The sequence below is a fragment of the Oryctolagus cuniculus genome, chromosome 19 (genome assembly GCF_051225735.1).
Source record: "Oryctolagus cuniculus isolate XC-2025 breed Fujian yellow rabbit chromosome 19, ASM5122573v1, whole genome shotgun sequence".
Classification (NCBI taxonomy): Eukaryota; Metazoa; Chordata; class Mammalia; order Lagomorpha; family Leporidae; genus Oryctolagus; species Oryctolagus cuniculus.
Window position 1 is genome coordinate 7,386,106 of NC_142885.1, and position 15,270 is coordinate 7,401,375.

The 15,270-nt window shown below is 52.4% G+C and overlaps 2 protein-coding genes across 8 annotated transcripts in view; one reads left to right on the top strand and one right to left on the bottom strand.

The window, feature by feature from the left end:
- The window catches only part of EIF2AK1 (eukaryotic translation initiation factor 2 alpha kinase 1), a 39,308-nt gene that overhangs the window by 17,246 nt on the left and 6,792 nt on the right, over positions 1-15,270 (top strand). For 4 of the 7 annotated variants that reach the window (XM_089320620.1, XM_070063736.2, XM_051838967.3 and 1 more), the window contains 4 exon segments: positions 495-555; positions 2,106-2,412; positions 3,856-3,967; positions 7,132-7,232. In XM_089320620.1, the coding sequence (XP_089176746.1) occupies positions 495-555; positions 2,106-2,412; positions 3,856-3,967; positions 7,132-7,232 (581 nt within the window). 7 annotated transcript variants of the gene reach the window in all.
- ANKRD61 (ankyrin repeat domain 61) lies at positions 9,464-13,307 on the bottom strand. Its single transcript, XM_002723076.6, has 3 exons — positions 12,816-13,307; positions 11,876-11,970; positions 9,464-10,528 (listed from the first exon to the last, which is right to left on the bottom strand). The coding sequence occupies exons 1-3, from the start codon at positions 13,032-13,034 to the stop codon at positions 9,580-9,582; spliced, it is 1,263 nt and encodes a 420-aa protein (XP_002723122.3). The 5' UTR covers positions 13,035-13,307; the 3' UTR covers positions 9,464-9,579.

Here is a 15,270-nt window from a genome sequence, read left to right on the forward strand (position 1 = left end):
GGGCCAGGCTGAAGCCAGGAGCCTGGAACTCCATCCAGGTCTCCCGTGTGGGTGGCAGGATCTCAGGGACTCGAGCCATCTTCTGCTGCTTTCCCAGGTGCCTTCCCAGGGAGTTGGATTGGAAGTGGAGCAGCTGGGACTTGAACCTGCACCCATATGGGATGCTGGTGTTGCAGTGATGGCTTAACCTGCTGTGCCACAATACCAGTTTTTACATTTTTAAACAGTTAAATAAATAAAAAAAAAGAATATGTTGGGAAAAATTTGTCATCAGGTCTTCTGCAGAAAGCTCACTGAGCCCGGCAGTAGTTGAACAGCTCTGTTTGTGGGCCTAGAGGGTGGCAGTCATTTGAACACACTTGTTACCTTGTCTGGCCGAAAGGCCATGACATTTTGACTCGTGGGTTCACTTGGCATTATTTGTGTATCTTAGCTCTTCTTGGACTGTAAAGTGGAAAACTGGGTGCACTGAAGATTTTTTTCCCCTTGTTCAGCAGACAGAGTTCCGATTCAGTTGCCTTCTCTGGAAGTGCTCTCTGACCAGGAAGAAGACAGGTATGTGGGTTGGTGTCACTTGCCCACGTGGGACATTGGCCTGTCACCTGCAGTGGATTACCATTGTCGTTTGCCACTAGCAGCTCGGGAGGGATGCTTCAGATTTTCCTTAATAGCAGCTTTTCTTCTTCATTTTTTTTTTTTAAAGATTTACTTTATTTATTTGAAAGAATTACAGAGAGAGGTAGAAACAGAGAGAGAAGTCTTCCATCCGCTGGTTCATTCCCCAGATGGCCGCAACAGCCCGAGCTATGCCGATCTGAAGCCAAGAGTCAAGGGGTTTTTCCAGGTCTCCCACATAGGTGCAGGGGCCCAAGGACTTGGGCCATCTTCTGCTGCTTTCCCAGGCCATAGCAGAGAGCGGGATTGGAAGAGGAGCAGCCGAGACTAGAACCAGCGCCCATATGGGATGCCGGCACTTCAGGCCATGACTTTAACCCGCTGAGCCACAGCGCCAGCCCCTCAGTGTTTTTTTTTTTTAACAACAAAGTTGCAGGCTAAATTTGCATTTATATATGCCTCCAAAATCCCTAATTTTACTAAAGCTCTTCCTTTTTTTTTTTTTTTTTTTTAATTTTGAGAGGCTGAGAGAGTGTGCTTCTACCCACTAGTAAACTCCCCAGATGAGTGCAGTGGCCTTTGGCCAAGACCAAACTAGGAGCCAGGAGCTCAATCTGAATCCCCTACGCGGAGGGCAGGAACCCAGTAGTTGGGCCATTACCACTGCCTCCCAGGGTCTGCATTAGCAGGAAGCTGGAGCCAGCAGCTGGAGCCGGGCATCGAACCCAGCACTCCAAATCAGGACATGGGCATCTTGTACTAGGCCAAATGCCTGCCATGTTTTTGGTTATTTTCATTATAAAATGTTAAATTATTTTCCTTTTCTCAGATATTTCCTGCCCCCCTATATATATTTATTTAATATTTATTTTATTCATTTGAATGACAGGGCTGGATTGGAAGTGGGGCAGTCGGGACTCTAACTGGCACCCACATGGGATGCCAGCACTGCAGGCAGTGGCTTCACCTGCTATGCCACAGCGCTGGCTCCTCCTGTCACTATTATAAATAAATATTGTTTAGATAGGTTTGATGTCATTTTTTCAGAAGTTTGCTAAGAAGATTCATATAGACATAGACTGAGGGACAGTTGAGTCCCTCTTTTTTTTTTTTTTTAAGATTTTTTTTAATTAATTGAATGAAAGAGTTATAGAGAGGAAGGGAGAGAGCTAGAGAACTTCCCATCTACTGGATCTGCTGGCTCACTCCCCAAATGGCTGAACGAGGCTGGGCCAAGCTAAAGCCAGGAGTCAGAAGCTTCTTCTGGGTCTCCCACATGGGTGCAGGGACCCAAGCACTTGGGCCATCTTCCGCTGTTTTCCCAGTCACGTTAGCAGGGAACTGGATTGGAAGTGGAGCAGCTGGGACTCGAGCCAGTGCCCACGTGGGATGCCAGCGTTTACCCAGTACGCCACAGCGCTGGCCCCAGCTGAGTTACTCGCCCTGTTCTTTCGCAGTGACTTTCATCTTTGCTATTTTTGTGTCTCCAGAGATCAATATGGTGTTAAAAATGATGCAAGCAGCAGCTCATCCATTATTTTCGCTGAGTTCTCCCCAGAAAAAGAAAAATCCTCTGACGAATGTGCCGTTGAGAGTCAGAATAACAAACTGGTGAACTACACCACCAACTTAGTGGTGAGGGACACCGGTGAGTTTGAATCGTCCACGGAGCGCCAAGAGAACGGCTCGATCGTGGAGCGTCAGCTACTGTTCGGGCATAACTCAGACGTAGAAGAGGATTTCACGTCCGCGGAGGAATCTTCTGAGGAAGACTTAAGCGCGTTGCGGCACACAGAGGTAGCGGGCTCTGTGAGGGATGGTGACTGTGCGGCCCACGCTGTCGTCCCCTGTCTGCTTTGGCTCCTGCGCCCTGCATTCAGTACCTTGCACGGCCCCGCTCCTGCTCCCCGTGGGGCCTTGCTTCGTGCCCACTAGTCCACTGTGACCTCCCTCACTGGGTCTTGGCGTCTCGCCTTGTTTCAGGTCCCGTTCCCACTCCCGTTCCCCATGGGGCCTTGCTTTGTCCCCACTAGACCACTGTGACCTCCCTCACTGGGTCCCTGGCGTCTCGCCATGTGTTCAGGTCCTGCACGGGGTCCCGTTCCCTGTGGGGCCCTGCTTCGCCCCCTCTAGTCCTCTCTGACCTCCCTCGCTGGGTCTCTGGCGTCTCGGCCTGTGTTCAGGTCCTGCACGGGGTCCCGTTCCCCGTGGGGCCCTGCTTCGCCCCCTCTAGTCCTCTCTGACCTCCCTCGCTGGGTCTCTGGCGTCTCGGCCTGTGTTCAGGTCCTGCACGGGGTCCCGTTCCCCGTGGGGCCCTGCTTCGCCCCCTCTAGTCCAGTCTGACCTCCCTCGCTGGGTCTCTCTCATTGTGCCCTGCTGCTGGAAGCCTCATTCATTCTGGTTCTGCTGTTTGCTGGCATCGTGTTGTAGAAATACTTTCTGCAAAAGCTGTTCAGTACTGGGGAGGGGGTGGTGACTTTCACTGAGTCCCAGTGGGATGCCCAGGTCAGCTTTTCGGGATCTTGCTGTGGAACGTGCTAATCCGTGGGTCAGACTCAGCCCATGCTCGCCAGTACTGAGAATTCATATTAGGAGGTCTTGGACATCGACAGGGTCTGCACATGATCTGTCTTGTCAGAATTACAAAACTGGGCTTGTTCTTGTCAACGAATGTATGTGTGTGTAATATTTTTATGAAACACAAAATTTTGAAGTTTTACCCGAACTTAAAGGAGTTGAATTTGAAAGTCTTTTAGTCAGAATTATTTCATTTCTCTGCATAACATTTGGAAATTTTCATGGGTGCCTAGTTAAGTGAGCTGCAGTGAACTTAGTATTTGTTTACCTTTTTCTTAGTTATGTACAGTGTGAGGCCAGCCAAAGCACATATAATTTGGGGTATACATGGAGTAGGAGTGTGCCTTCTTTGCTGGTTTATCTTCATTTTAACGACTATTTGTGTAGGGAGCAGACCCGATAGTGTCAGAGTTGGTTCCTGAGTGTTGTGTTCAAGAGCTTCTGCCGCCGGGCCCCTGCCTCCTCCCTGGCCTCCCCAGCCTCCTTGTATGCCCACACCCATGGTTTTCATGATGGCCCCACTTAGCTGTCTTTTTCACAAGGCCTCTGGGCTTTGGGCAGGCCTGTGGCCTCAGCAGGCAGCCGAGGTGCTGGGCTTGGAGTAAGGTGGTGAGTCACGGGAGGGAGCCGTGCACGGTGAGAGCGCAGTGTGTCCTCTCCTAGGTGCAGTACCACCTGATGCTGCATATCCAGATGCAGCTGTGCGAGCTGTCCCTGTGGGACTGGATCGCCGAGAGGAACAGGCGGAGCCGAGAGTGCGTGGACGAATCTGCCTGTGAGTACCGTCTGGGTCCGAATACCGGGGTGGGAAAGAAACACAGTCAGAGCTTCTCTGTTGAATGCAGGGATTGCTTCTAGCTACTTGACCCTTTTAATTATTATTTATAATGGCAACTCTCTTTTTCTTAAGTTTTGTTTTGTTTATTTGAAAGGTAGGGTGACAGAGCACAAGAGAATCTTCCACCTTCTGGTTGCTTCTCCAAATAGCTGTGACAGCCAGCTCTGGGCCAGGCTGCAGCCAGGAGCCCAATCCGTGTCTCCCCCCTGAATGGCAGGGGCCTAAGCACTGGCCCTCTTTTGCTGCTGTCCTAGGTGCATTGGCGGGAAGCTGGATGGAAGCGGAGCAGCTGAGGCGTGAATGGGCGCTCTGATATGGGATACCAGCTGTGCAAGCAGCAGCTTAATATGCTGAACCACAACACCGACCCTGGTGGCAGATGTCTTTTAAAACACTTTTCTGTTACCGTTGTTCTTATTTGTTTCTATTTATTTGAAAGGCAGAAAGAGAGAGGTCCTCCATCTTTTTCACTGTAACAGCTGGGTCTGGGCCAGGCTGAAGCAAGGGGCCAGGAACTCAGTCTGGGTCTCCCACGTGGGTGGCAAGAACCCAGGCGCCTGAGCTGTCAGTGCTGCCCCCCAGAGTCTACATCAGCACGAAGCTGGAATCTGGAGTGGAGCTGGGAGTTGAACCCAAGGACTCTGATGTGGGTTTAACTGCTAGGTCCGACTCCTGCTGCTCACATTAGTTGTTCATATAATTGCCCTGGGATAGGTCTTGGCCTGTGGTATTTTACAAAAAATTCTGTTTCTGATTCTCATGTACAGCCAGAGTTTAAAATCATTATATTAAATTTTTATTTATGTGTTTTTGTTTTACTTGAAAGGTAGAGACAGAGACGCAGAGAGATCTTCTGTCTGCTGTTTCACTCCCTGAGGTCCTCAGTAGCCAGGCCTGAGCCAAGCCAAAGCCACCAGCCAGGAACTCAGCCTGCATGGGAGGCAGGGACCTAGGTACTTGAACCACCCCCTGCTGTGCCTCACGGTGCCTGTTAGCAGGAAGCTAGAATTGAAGGCGGAGTTGGGACTCAGACTTGGGCACACCAGTATGGGCTGTGGGCATCCCACGTGGTGTCTTGACCACTGTGCAAATGCCTCTTGTGGGTTATCAAACTCGTAGATGTGAGTAACCTGTTTTTAAGTAAAGACTCAACGAAACGTCAGTCACTAATCACTTGTCCATGCCTTTATTCCAAGTCTGAAATGTGCTTCTGATGGGAAGACAGGAGCGTAGCGCCTCTGTCTGCGCCCAGTGTTGCTTCTCTGCTTCAACATGACATCAGGAGGGGGAGGCCTGCATTGTGGTGCAGCAGGCTAAGCCACCGCTTGTGATGTTTGCATCCCTTACCAGAGTGTTGGTTGGAGTCCTGGCTGCACTGCTTTCTTTTTTTTTAATTATTTTATTTATTTATTTGAAAATTTATTATTTATTTCTTTATTAGGGAGAGGGAGAGACAGAGAGGTACCTTCCATTGAGTTGTTCACTCCCCAAATGGACACATTGGCCAGGGCTGGGCCATGCTGAAGCTAGGAGCCAGGAGCTTCTTCCAGGTCTCCCATGTGGGTACAGGGGCCCAAGCACTTGGGTCATATTCTGCTGACTGCCCAGGTGCATTAGCAAGGAGCTGGATCGGAAGACGAGCAGCCCGGACTTGAACCGGCACCTATGTGGGATTCTGGCATTACAGGTGGTGGCTTTACCTGCTGTGCCATAAGCAAAGCTGGCTCACTGCTTTGCTTTCAATCTAGCTTTCTTTCAGTCTGTGCCTGGAAAAGCAGTGGCAGGTGGTCCACATCCTTGGGCCTCTGCCCCTATGTGGGAGACCCAGATGGAGTTCCTGGATCTGGCTTTGGCCTGGCCCACACCCGGCTGTTGCTCACAACTGGGGAGTGAACCAGGGGATGGATGATCTTTCTCTTCCTCTGTCTTTCCCTGTCGCTTTGCCTTTCAAATAAAAAAAAATTTTTTTTTTTTAAGTTCTAACTTTGTATGGCAGCCCTGTTGATCAGTTCTCTTGTTACGTTTCATCGCTCCCAGCAGTCCCCTGAGCAGCAGACCTGGGTGTGAGTTCCAGCTGTGTTGCTCACCAGTCAGGCCACTGCTCTCGTCTGCTCCTTCATCTGTGAAAGGGGACTGTCCCTACTTTGTAGCCTTGCTGGGAGGACTTAGAGCAGGAGGTGGAAGGATCTGGCAGGCTGCAGTGAGTGGAGACTGTTCCCACTGGGCCAGGTCTGTGGGAGGTGAGTGAATCCTCTCACGCGCACACACACACACACACACACGCGCGTACACGCCCACAGGGTTTTCCGTCTTCTGAAGTACTTGCTCAGTTATGTAGCAGGTAGGTAGTGGGAGAAGAGACAGTTGCTGTCTGTGTGGAGTGGGTTTGAGCTGTGAGACCGTCAGGCCCACTTAAAGAGAAGGGTGTAAACAATGTTTGTGTTCTTGAAGGTGAAGAATACTATGTCCATCTATTAAAATTATTAAACTAACTTGGCGAGAAAACAATTTCTATATCAAGTTTGAGTTCTACAAAACCTCTCTGCCTTCTAAACTTGCTTGTCATGTCATGATCATTTAAACAGATGGAGGAGTTCAGTTCCTTTTCTAATCATATAATCCACTTCTCAGTCATGTTGGAAAATGAAGCACTCTGAGTCGTCTTCCAGACGATGGGGGTCCTGCCCTGAGCCCGCAGGATTCATCCTTATTTCACTCTGTACATTGTATTTAGTCCACTGTGGCTAGGACACCAGGCTTATTAGCACTGAGCTCCAGGAGGTTAAGCATCGGAAGGAACTTAAACTTGACCTACCCCAGCCCCTGATGCCTGTGGATTGTTTAGAAGCAATGAACACTGGAGCTCTGGGTGAAGCTGGAGGACAGAATCTGTCGATGGTTGGGTGCCTGTCGGTCATGCCTTCTTGGCTAGTCAAGGAAAGCCTATTTCTAGATTTTGGGGCATTCTGGAGTGCTGACTTTGTTCAAAATCGGAAAGTTGCCAAAGTGTCAGATGTTGATGTGTTTACAGCCATTGTAACACTTAGGTGTTAATACAAAGCATAAGGAAATGACACAGATAAACTTTTTTTTCCTTCAAGGTCCTTATGTTATGGTCAGTGTTGCAACAAAAATTTTTCAAGAACTGGTGGAAGGTGTGTTTTACATACATAACATGGGCATCGTGCACAGAGACCTGAAGGTGAGTGGGGCCGTCGCCTTCTTGTCGGGGTGACTCGATGTTGGGTCACGGGACTGCTGGAGACCTCGTGGCGCAGGTCACTACTGAGGGGGTCATCGTCACTTTTTTTTTTTTTTTTTTTATTTTATTTTATTTGACAGAGTTAGACAGTGAGAGAGAGAGATAGAGAAAGGTCTTCCTTCCATTGGTTCACTCCCCAAGTGGCCACTATGGCCTGCATTGTGCCGATTTGAAGCCAGGAGCCAGGTGCTTCTTCCTGGTCTCCCATGCGGGTGCAAGGGCCCAAGCACTTGGGCCATCCTCCACTGCCCTCCCGGGCCACAGCAGAGAGCTGGACTGGAAGAGGAGCAACCGGAACTAGAACCCAATGCCCATATGGGATGCCGGTGCCACAGGCGGAGGATTAACCAAGTGAGCCATGGCGCCGGCCCCATCACTTTTATGAAATCATCATCGGGTGGATGATGGGACATGCAACCTTAGGCTGTTAAAAGCATTTGTTTTTGAGTGTTTAAAAGTTTCCTATGGAGTGTGAGTGCTGTTTTCCGGCTAGGAAGGGTGCTCTGAGTCCTGATGTCATTGGTGATGGGAGACGTGCTCGATGCTGACAGAACACTCACACGGTCTCAGAGCCGTAGAGGAGCAGTCTGTTCTGTAATTGTCCATCTGAAAGGATGTTAACATGGGAGCATGTGTTTTCTATTGCAAACATCTAGATGTCTGTTTCATCTTTTTTTCTATGAAAGACAGAAAATGTATTTGCTTTTTGGCTGTAAAGTTGTTACAGATTTATTTGAAAGGGAGAGAGAGAGAGACAGAGAGAGAGAGACAGTGAGGGATTTTCCACCCACTGGTTCTCTCCTTAAATGCGTGCAATATCTGGGGCGGAGCCAGGCTGAAGCCAGGAAGCCAGGAACTCCATCCTGTCTCCCAGATGGGTGGCAGGGATCCAACTACAGGGACCACCTTCTGCTATCTCTCAGGCACATCAGCAGGAAGCTGGATCTACAGCGGAAGTGGGACTTGCTCCCAGGCACTCCGACACAGGATGCAGGCATCCTGAGAGGTCGTTCAACCCACTGTGCCACATTGCCTGGGCCTGGGTGAAGAGTTTCACATTAACTTGCTTACTTTTCAGGTAAAATTAGATCACAGAAAAGGCATTTAAGAGAAAATTTAGGAGGGCCAGCATTGGGGTGCCACACGTTCAACCACCACCTATAGTGCCAGCATCTCATATGAGCGCTGGATTGAGTCCTGGCTGCTCCACTTCTGATCCAGCTCCGTACTAATGCTCCCGGGAAAGCAGCACTAGATCCATGGGGAACCCAGATGGAGTCCCTGGCTCCTGGCCCCTGGCGTTAGCCTGGCCTAGCCCTGGTTATGGGCACTTGGGGATTGACCCCACAGATAGAAGATCCCTGTTTCTCTCTGTCTCTATAACTCTGTCTTTCAAATAAGTAAAATAAATCTTTTTTTTTTTTTTTTTTTTTTTGACAGGCAGAGTGGACAGTGAGAGAGAGAGACAGAGAGAAAGGTCTTCCTTTTGCCGTTGGTTCACCCCGCAATGGCCGCTGCGGCCGGCATATCACGCTGATTGATGGCAAGAGCCAGGAGCCAGGTGCTTCTCCTGGTCTCCCATGGGGTGCAGGGCCCAAGCACCTGGGCCATCCTCCATTGCACTCCTGGGCCACAGCAGAGAGCTGGCCTGGAAGAGGGGCAACCGGGACAGAATCCGGCGCCCCGACCGGGACTAGAACCCGGTGTGCTGGTGCCGCAGGCGGAGGATTCGCCTAGTGAGCCACGGTGCCGGCCATAAATCTTTAGAGAGTTAACATTGCTGGCCGGCTGTTGGGCACAGCTCTTAAGATGCTGCTTGGAGTGCTGGAATCCAGTATCGGAGTGCCTGGGTTCAGGACCCCGCTCTGCTGCCGACCCCAGTTTCCTGCTAGTGTGCAACCTGGTAGGCAGAAGGTGATGGCTCAAGTACTTGGGTCTCTGCGACCCACGCGTGAGAACTCAGCTGAATTCCAAGTGTCCTGGCTTCAGCCTGGTCCAGCCCTAGCTGTTGAAGGTTTTGAGAAGTGAACCAGTGGATAGAAGATTTCCTCTCTCTGTCTCTCTGTCTCCCCCCTCCCTCCCTCCCTCCCTCTCCCTCTCTTTCTTCCTTTCAAAGAAAAGTATCTAAGAATGTTTTAAAAAGTTAATACATAAATCACTTTATTTTTTGGAAACCACTTAAGAGCCGATAGTTTGTATCTTTGAGGTGTAGGAAGCGATGGGTTCAGTCTTTCCTGCAGGTGGCCTGAGTGAGTGAGGTTCTCGGGTGCTGTGGGCCGCGGAGGCTTTACCTGAGCAGGTGAGCCAGGTCCGCGGAGCGTAGGTACATGGAGCTCCAGAGCTGCTGCGGGAGCAGCCGCTTCAGGTACTCCTTGTGCTTCTCGCCGTACCTGTTCCTGATGTTCCTTATACAGATCTCCTCTAGGGGCAGCGGCCTGTGGGACAGCTTGACTAGCGTTTTCCTTAGGAAGTGGAATTGGGGTGTCATGATTCCTGTGGGGAGGACCCCTTGGTTGTTGGTCAGTCTCAGCGGGTAGGTGTGCCTGAGTAGCCTGGCCAGAAGGGCCACGTCTCGGATATTGGAGCTGCGTCGAAGGTACATGTGAATGGGAGATTCCCCGTTCTTGGTTAGGATGTTGGCGTCGGCTTCAAACTCAAGCAGGAGGTTTATGACGGCCTCCCTGCCTCCGAAGCACGCCTCGTGGAGGGACGTCTGTCCTTGGTGGTCCTGCGCGTTGACTTCGGCTCCGTGCGTCAGCAGCAGGCGGATGCAGCTCACCCCCACGGCCAGCAGCTGGCCTGCCTTGCCTGATGCCGTGCACACCGCCAGCTTCAGGGCCGTGTTCCCCGTGGAGGAGACGGCGTAGTTGACATTGGCCCCACAGGCGATGAGCGTCTCCATCATCTCGGCGTTGAGGGCTTCCGCAGCCACGTGAAGGGCTGTCATGTGGGATTTGTTAACAGCATCGATCAGGGCACCGTTCTGGACCAGCAGGGAGAGAAGGGGCTGGGACCCGTGTTTGATGGCCAGGTGGAGGGGTGAGGACTTGCTGCTGTTGTCCACGCATGTGTTCACCTGAGCTCCGTGTTGACACAAGATGCGCAGGCACCTGATGGCGTTATTCTGAACGCTTTTGTGGATCTTGCGGATTCTGACGTCTGGTTTGGTCCACAAGCTGGGAGCGATCGGCCAGTGCAGTAGGATCAAGTGCAGTGTGGTGCGGCCTCTGATGTCCCTAGAGTAGGTGTTGATGACATGTTAGATTCAGTGGGCAGGACTCAGCCTGAAGACTTAACACCTAAGAGGGCAACATGTACTTAAGGTAATGTCACTTAGTTAAAGAAGCGTTTCAGAATCTGTGTCCCTGAATAGTATCTTAGCTCTCGTAGGGCTCAGGGGTGTGGTGGCTGCATCACCTCTGGCTGGGACCCAGCTCCAGAGGCTGTCGAGGCCTTGCTGTATGCCCAGCACCCGTGCAGTGCGGGGTCAGATGAGTAGGCATTTGACAAAGTTGTCTGGACTTGGTATGAGTTCTCGTCATCAAGGAAGTGAGCCGTGGGGGCCAGGACTCCCGTTCACTCATTGTGAACTTGGAGTGGACACGGGGGACCTGGCATTCTGAAGCTCCCATCATTCCCTGCTCCAGGCCTGGCACAGAAAGGTCTGTCGGGGGAGTGTGGCTGCCCTGCTGAGGTCAGAGTGCGGCTCTTGGCTCACGTGTTTGTGTCAGGGGAGTGTGGCCGCCCCGTTGAGGTCAGAGAGCGGCTCTTGGCTCACGTGAGTTTGCGGGGGGTGAGGCCCAGGCTGGGGGTGTGGTGGAACAGCGAGAAGGTCCTCCCGTGGTAGGTGCAGTCGGGAGCGCAGGGCAGGAGGGAGGTGGAGTTCCACAGTGGAGTAACTCTGGGAGGGGCAGGTTCTCGCCAGGGTGGAAGCTTGGCCTGAGATGGTTTGGAGCATGGGAGAGGGTGACAGAGGCGCCCCTGAGAAGGAGAGGCCCGTGGTGGGCCAGTGACGGACAGAGTGGAGGGGCTGTGAAAGCTGAGGTGGGTTCCCGGGAGGAGGCTGAGAGCGGGACCCATTAGTGGGCTCTGCCAAGCATAGTGGGGTTTCAGAACCAGGGTTCTGTTATTTTTATGACATGCCACTCATTCCCTCAGTAGCGTTTAGCAGGCACTTAGAGCGTTGGGCTTCCGGTTAGGTGGTGGGATGGCGTGATGAGCGAGCTTGACTCCTCTCTTGTGACCTGAGGGCCATCACCCAGCACCTTCACTCCCTGTGTTCTTACTTTCCCTACCGAACTTCTGGAGGGCCGTGGTCAGGACCTGTGCACCTTCTCCACACTGCTGTGAGGAGTCGGTGCTTAGTATGCGCTGGTCTGGCCCATCGGTTTGTGTTCTGGCGTCGTGGCCAGTTTCTCAGCCTTATCTGTCTCATCTAGTCAGTAAAGGGGTCGGAGCATTGAGAAGCCTCGTCATTTGTGGTGCAGCAGTTGTAACCAGTGGGTGAGTCCAGACGTAACTGAGAAGTGTGGCATCAGTCAGGGGCGGCCTCGTTTAGAAGTGACTGCCATGAGTCCCCTTACCTGACTTCCAGGTCAGCGCCGTGCTCCAGCAGACACAGCAAGCTCTGCGCCTTGCGGTAGCCTGCCGCCAGGTGAATGGGGACCACCGTCTGGGTCTGTTTGGGGGGAAGCAGATGTGTTACAAGCAGCCCTTGGTCGGTGAGAGTCGTTTCTGCCATAGCTTCGCCATGTTCACAGGGGGGTTTTCTATCTCACTGGTTTAGTTTTTGCCTCTGTTATGTGTGTTGGAAATTTACTTTTAAATGACCAAAACCCAGAGAGTTTCATAAGATGAAATCTGTGTTTTACAGAAACATAACTTTATTTACCCAGGCTCCAGAAAGAAAACTGACAACTTGGGCATGAATGACAGTTGCCCTGCTGGCACTGAGTCCTTAGGTTAACCAAAGTCGCTGACAAGCAGGTGTTGTGTTTTCTGGCTTTGCCGGAGTCAGGTGCGTCCTATCGGCAATGAAACCTGCGTTTCCGGGCTTTGGAAGATCATGCAGCATATGTTGTGTGTGTGGTAGCAGAGCTGTTTAAGCCAGTGTTTCTGATGGTTTTACACGAGCCTGCACCATGATGGGAGAGGGGAGGATGACTTCCTGTCTGAGGATCACACGAGGGGAGAAGGGAGGATGACTTCCTGTCTGAGGATCTTTTTTTTTCATCGTTAAGGTGGTAATCATTGAGCACAAATTTAGAAGATGAAAACACACACGTTAGAAAAACAGTGTTTCCACTGCACAGGCATAGTGGGTAGGGGTGAGGGTGATGGTCTGCTCTTGCTGGCGCATCTCCCGGCAGTGTGTGTGTGTGGTGGGAGCTGGGGGCGTTGCCGGCGTGGGGAGCGTGGCCATGTGGGGTCAGTGCTGGTGGCGACACCAGCATGGGGAGTGCGGCCGTGTGTGGCGTGGGGAGCGCAGCCGGGTGGGGCAGCTCTGAGGGGAAGGGCAGGTACCTCAGTGAGCAGTAATCGGTAGCTGCGGGTGCTGGCCAGGATGGTTATGGGCTGGTTCACGGGGTGGATTCTGAGGAGCGCCTTGATGGAGGCGCAGTCTTCTTTGAGGATGGCTTTGTAGAGTTGGAAGTGCAGCTCGGTGGTGACGATGCGGTTCTGGGGGCGCCGGTCACCGTCCGCCCCCGGGCTGCGGCTTCCCCTCTGGGTTATATTTCCCATGAGCAGACTTACGAGCGAGGGCTGAAGAGTTCAGGGGAAAATGCCGGTGTGGAGTTGGTTACTTTCCGTCTCTTTGTGATGCTCAGTTCTAGAACTCTTCTAGAATTTTGAGATCCGTATCCACAAACACGGTTCATTTTAGTGTTAGAGCCGGTCTATTCCTGATCGTATGGTGCCAGATGTCGGCATATACAACTTTGAAATTGTCATCTTACATCTGAGATTATTTCTGTTTTCTCCCCCAATTCAGCTATATTTCAAATGACTAAAAAGCTAAAATGGGAAATTACACTATGGTTGTAATAAAAAATTAAAATGCCTGCATTTAAAGTAAGCAAAGCCCTTCATGCTTTCAGTTTTCAGTGGCCTCTCCCCTCCTGCCGGCACAGGGGCAGATCTTCACTTCCGTGGGAGGTGCTCAGCGCACGTGCCCTGAGTCTGAGATGCTGCCAGACAGAGGCTCACCTGTGCCCTGCCGTGTGGGCAACCCTGGCTGACCCAGGACAGTCATCCGGGATCTTAACACCCAAGTTTGTTCATGGAAGCCTCGAAATCTGACTTGTTAGAGGACGTGGGGCGATGGAGTGCTGGCACCGTGTGTACTGTGTTCTACAGCAGGAGAGCAGGCGGGGTGTGGAGACACCGTGTGTATGTGTGTTCTACAGCAGGAGAGCAGGCGGGGTGTGGAGACACCGTGTGTATGTGTGTTCTACTGCAGGAGAGCAGGCGGGGTGTGGAGACACCGTGTGTACTGTGTTCTACAGCAGGAGAGCAGGCGGGGTGTGGAGACACCGTGTGTGTGAGTGTTCTACAGCAGGAGAGCAGGCGGGGTGTGGAGACACCATGTGTATGTGTGTTCCACAGCAGGAGAGCAGGCGGGGTGTGGAGACACCGTGTGTATGTGTGTTCTACAGCAGGAGAGCAGGCGGGGTGTGGAGACACCGTGTGTATGTGTGTTCTACAGCAGGAGAGCAGGCGGGGTGTGGAGACACCGTGTGTACTGTGTTCTACAGCAGGAGAGCAGGCGGGGTGTGGAGACACCGTGTGTATGTGTGTTCTACAGCAGGAGAGCAGGCGGGGTGTGGAGACACCGTGTGTATGTGTGTTCCACAGCAGGAGAGCAGGCGGGGTGTGGAGACACCGTGTGTATGTGTGTTCCACAGCAGGAGAGCAGGCGGGGTGTGGAGACACCGTGTGTATGTGTGTTCCACAGCAGGAGAGCAGGCGGGGTGTGGAGACACCGTGTGTATGTGTGTTCCACAGCAGGAGAGCAGGCGGGGTGTGGAGACACCGTGTGTATGTGTGTTCTACAGCAGGAGAGCAGGCGGGGTGTGGAGACACCGTGTGTATGTGTGATACACAGCAGGAGAGCAGGCGGGGTGTGGAGACACCGTGTGTATGTGTGTTCTACAGCAGGAGAGCAGGCGGGGTGTGGAGACACCGTGTGTATGTGTGTTCTACAGCAGGAGAGCAGGCGGGGTGTGGAGACACCGTGTGTATGTGTGTTCTACAGCAGGAGAGCAGGCGGGGTGTGGAGACACCGTGTGTATGTGTGTTCTACAGCAGGAGAGCAGGCGGGGTGTGGAGACACCGTGTGTATGTGTGTTCTACAGCAGGAGAGCAGGCGGGGTGTGGAGACACCGTGTGTATGTGTGTTCTACAGCAGGAGAGCAGGCGGGGTGTGGAGACACCGTGTGTATGTGTGTTCCACAGCAGGAGAGCAGGCGGGGTGTGGAGACACCGTGTGTATGTGTGTTCCACAGCAGGAGAGCAGGCGGGGTGTGGAGACACCGTGTGTATGTGTGTTCCACAGCAGGAGAGCAGGCGGGGTGTGGAGACACCGTGTGTATGTGTGTTCCACAGCAGGAGAGCAGGCGGGGTGTGGAGACACCGTGTGTATGTGTGTTCTACAGCAGGAGAGCAGGCGGGGTGTGGAGACACCGTGTGTATGTGTGTTCTACTGCAGGAGAGCAGGCGGGGTGTGGAGACACCGTGTGTATGTGTGATACACAGCAGGAGAGCAGGCGGGGTGTGGAGACACCGTGTGTATGTGTGTTCTACAGCAGGAGAGCAGGCGGGGTGTGGAGACACCGTGTGTATGTGTGTTCTACAGCAGGAGAGCAGGCGGGGTGTGGAGACACCGTGTGTATGTGTGATACACAGCAGGAGAGCAGGCGGGGTGTGGAGACACCGTGTGTATGTGTGTTCTACAGCAGGAGAGCAGGCGGGGTGTGGA

Excerpts from the sequence above, each read along its gene's own strand:
- ANKRD61 (XM_002723076.6), bottom strand. The coding sequence starts at position 13,034 with ATGGGAAATATAACCCAGAGGGGAAGCCGCAGCCCGGGGGCGGACGGT. Across the intron at positions 11,971-12,815 it reads ACCGATTACTGCTCACTGAG|ACCCAGACGGTGGTCCCCAT; the intron begins GTACCTGCCCTT and ends CCCCCCAAACAG. Across the intron at positions 10,529-11,875 it reads GGCGCTGACCTGGAAGTCAG|GGACATCAGAGGCCGCACCA; the intron begins GTAAGGGGACTC and ends CACCTACTCTAG.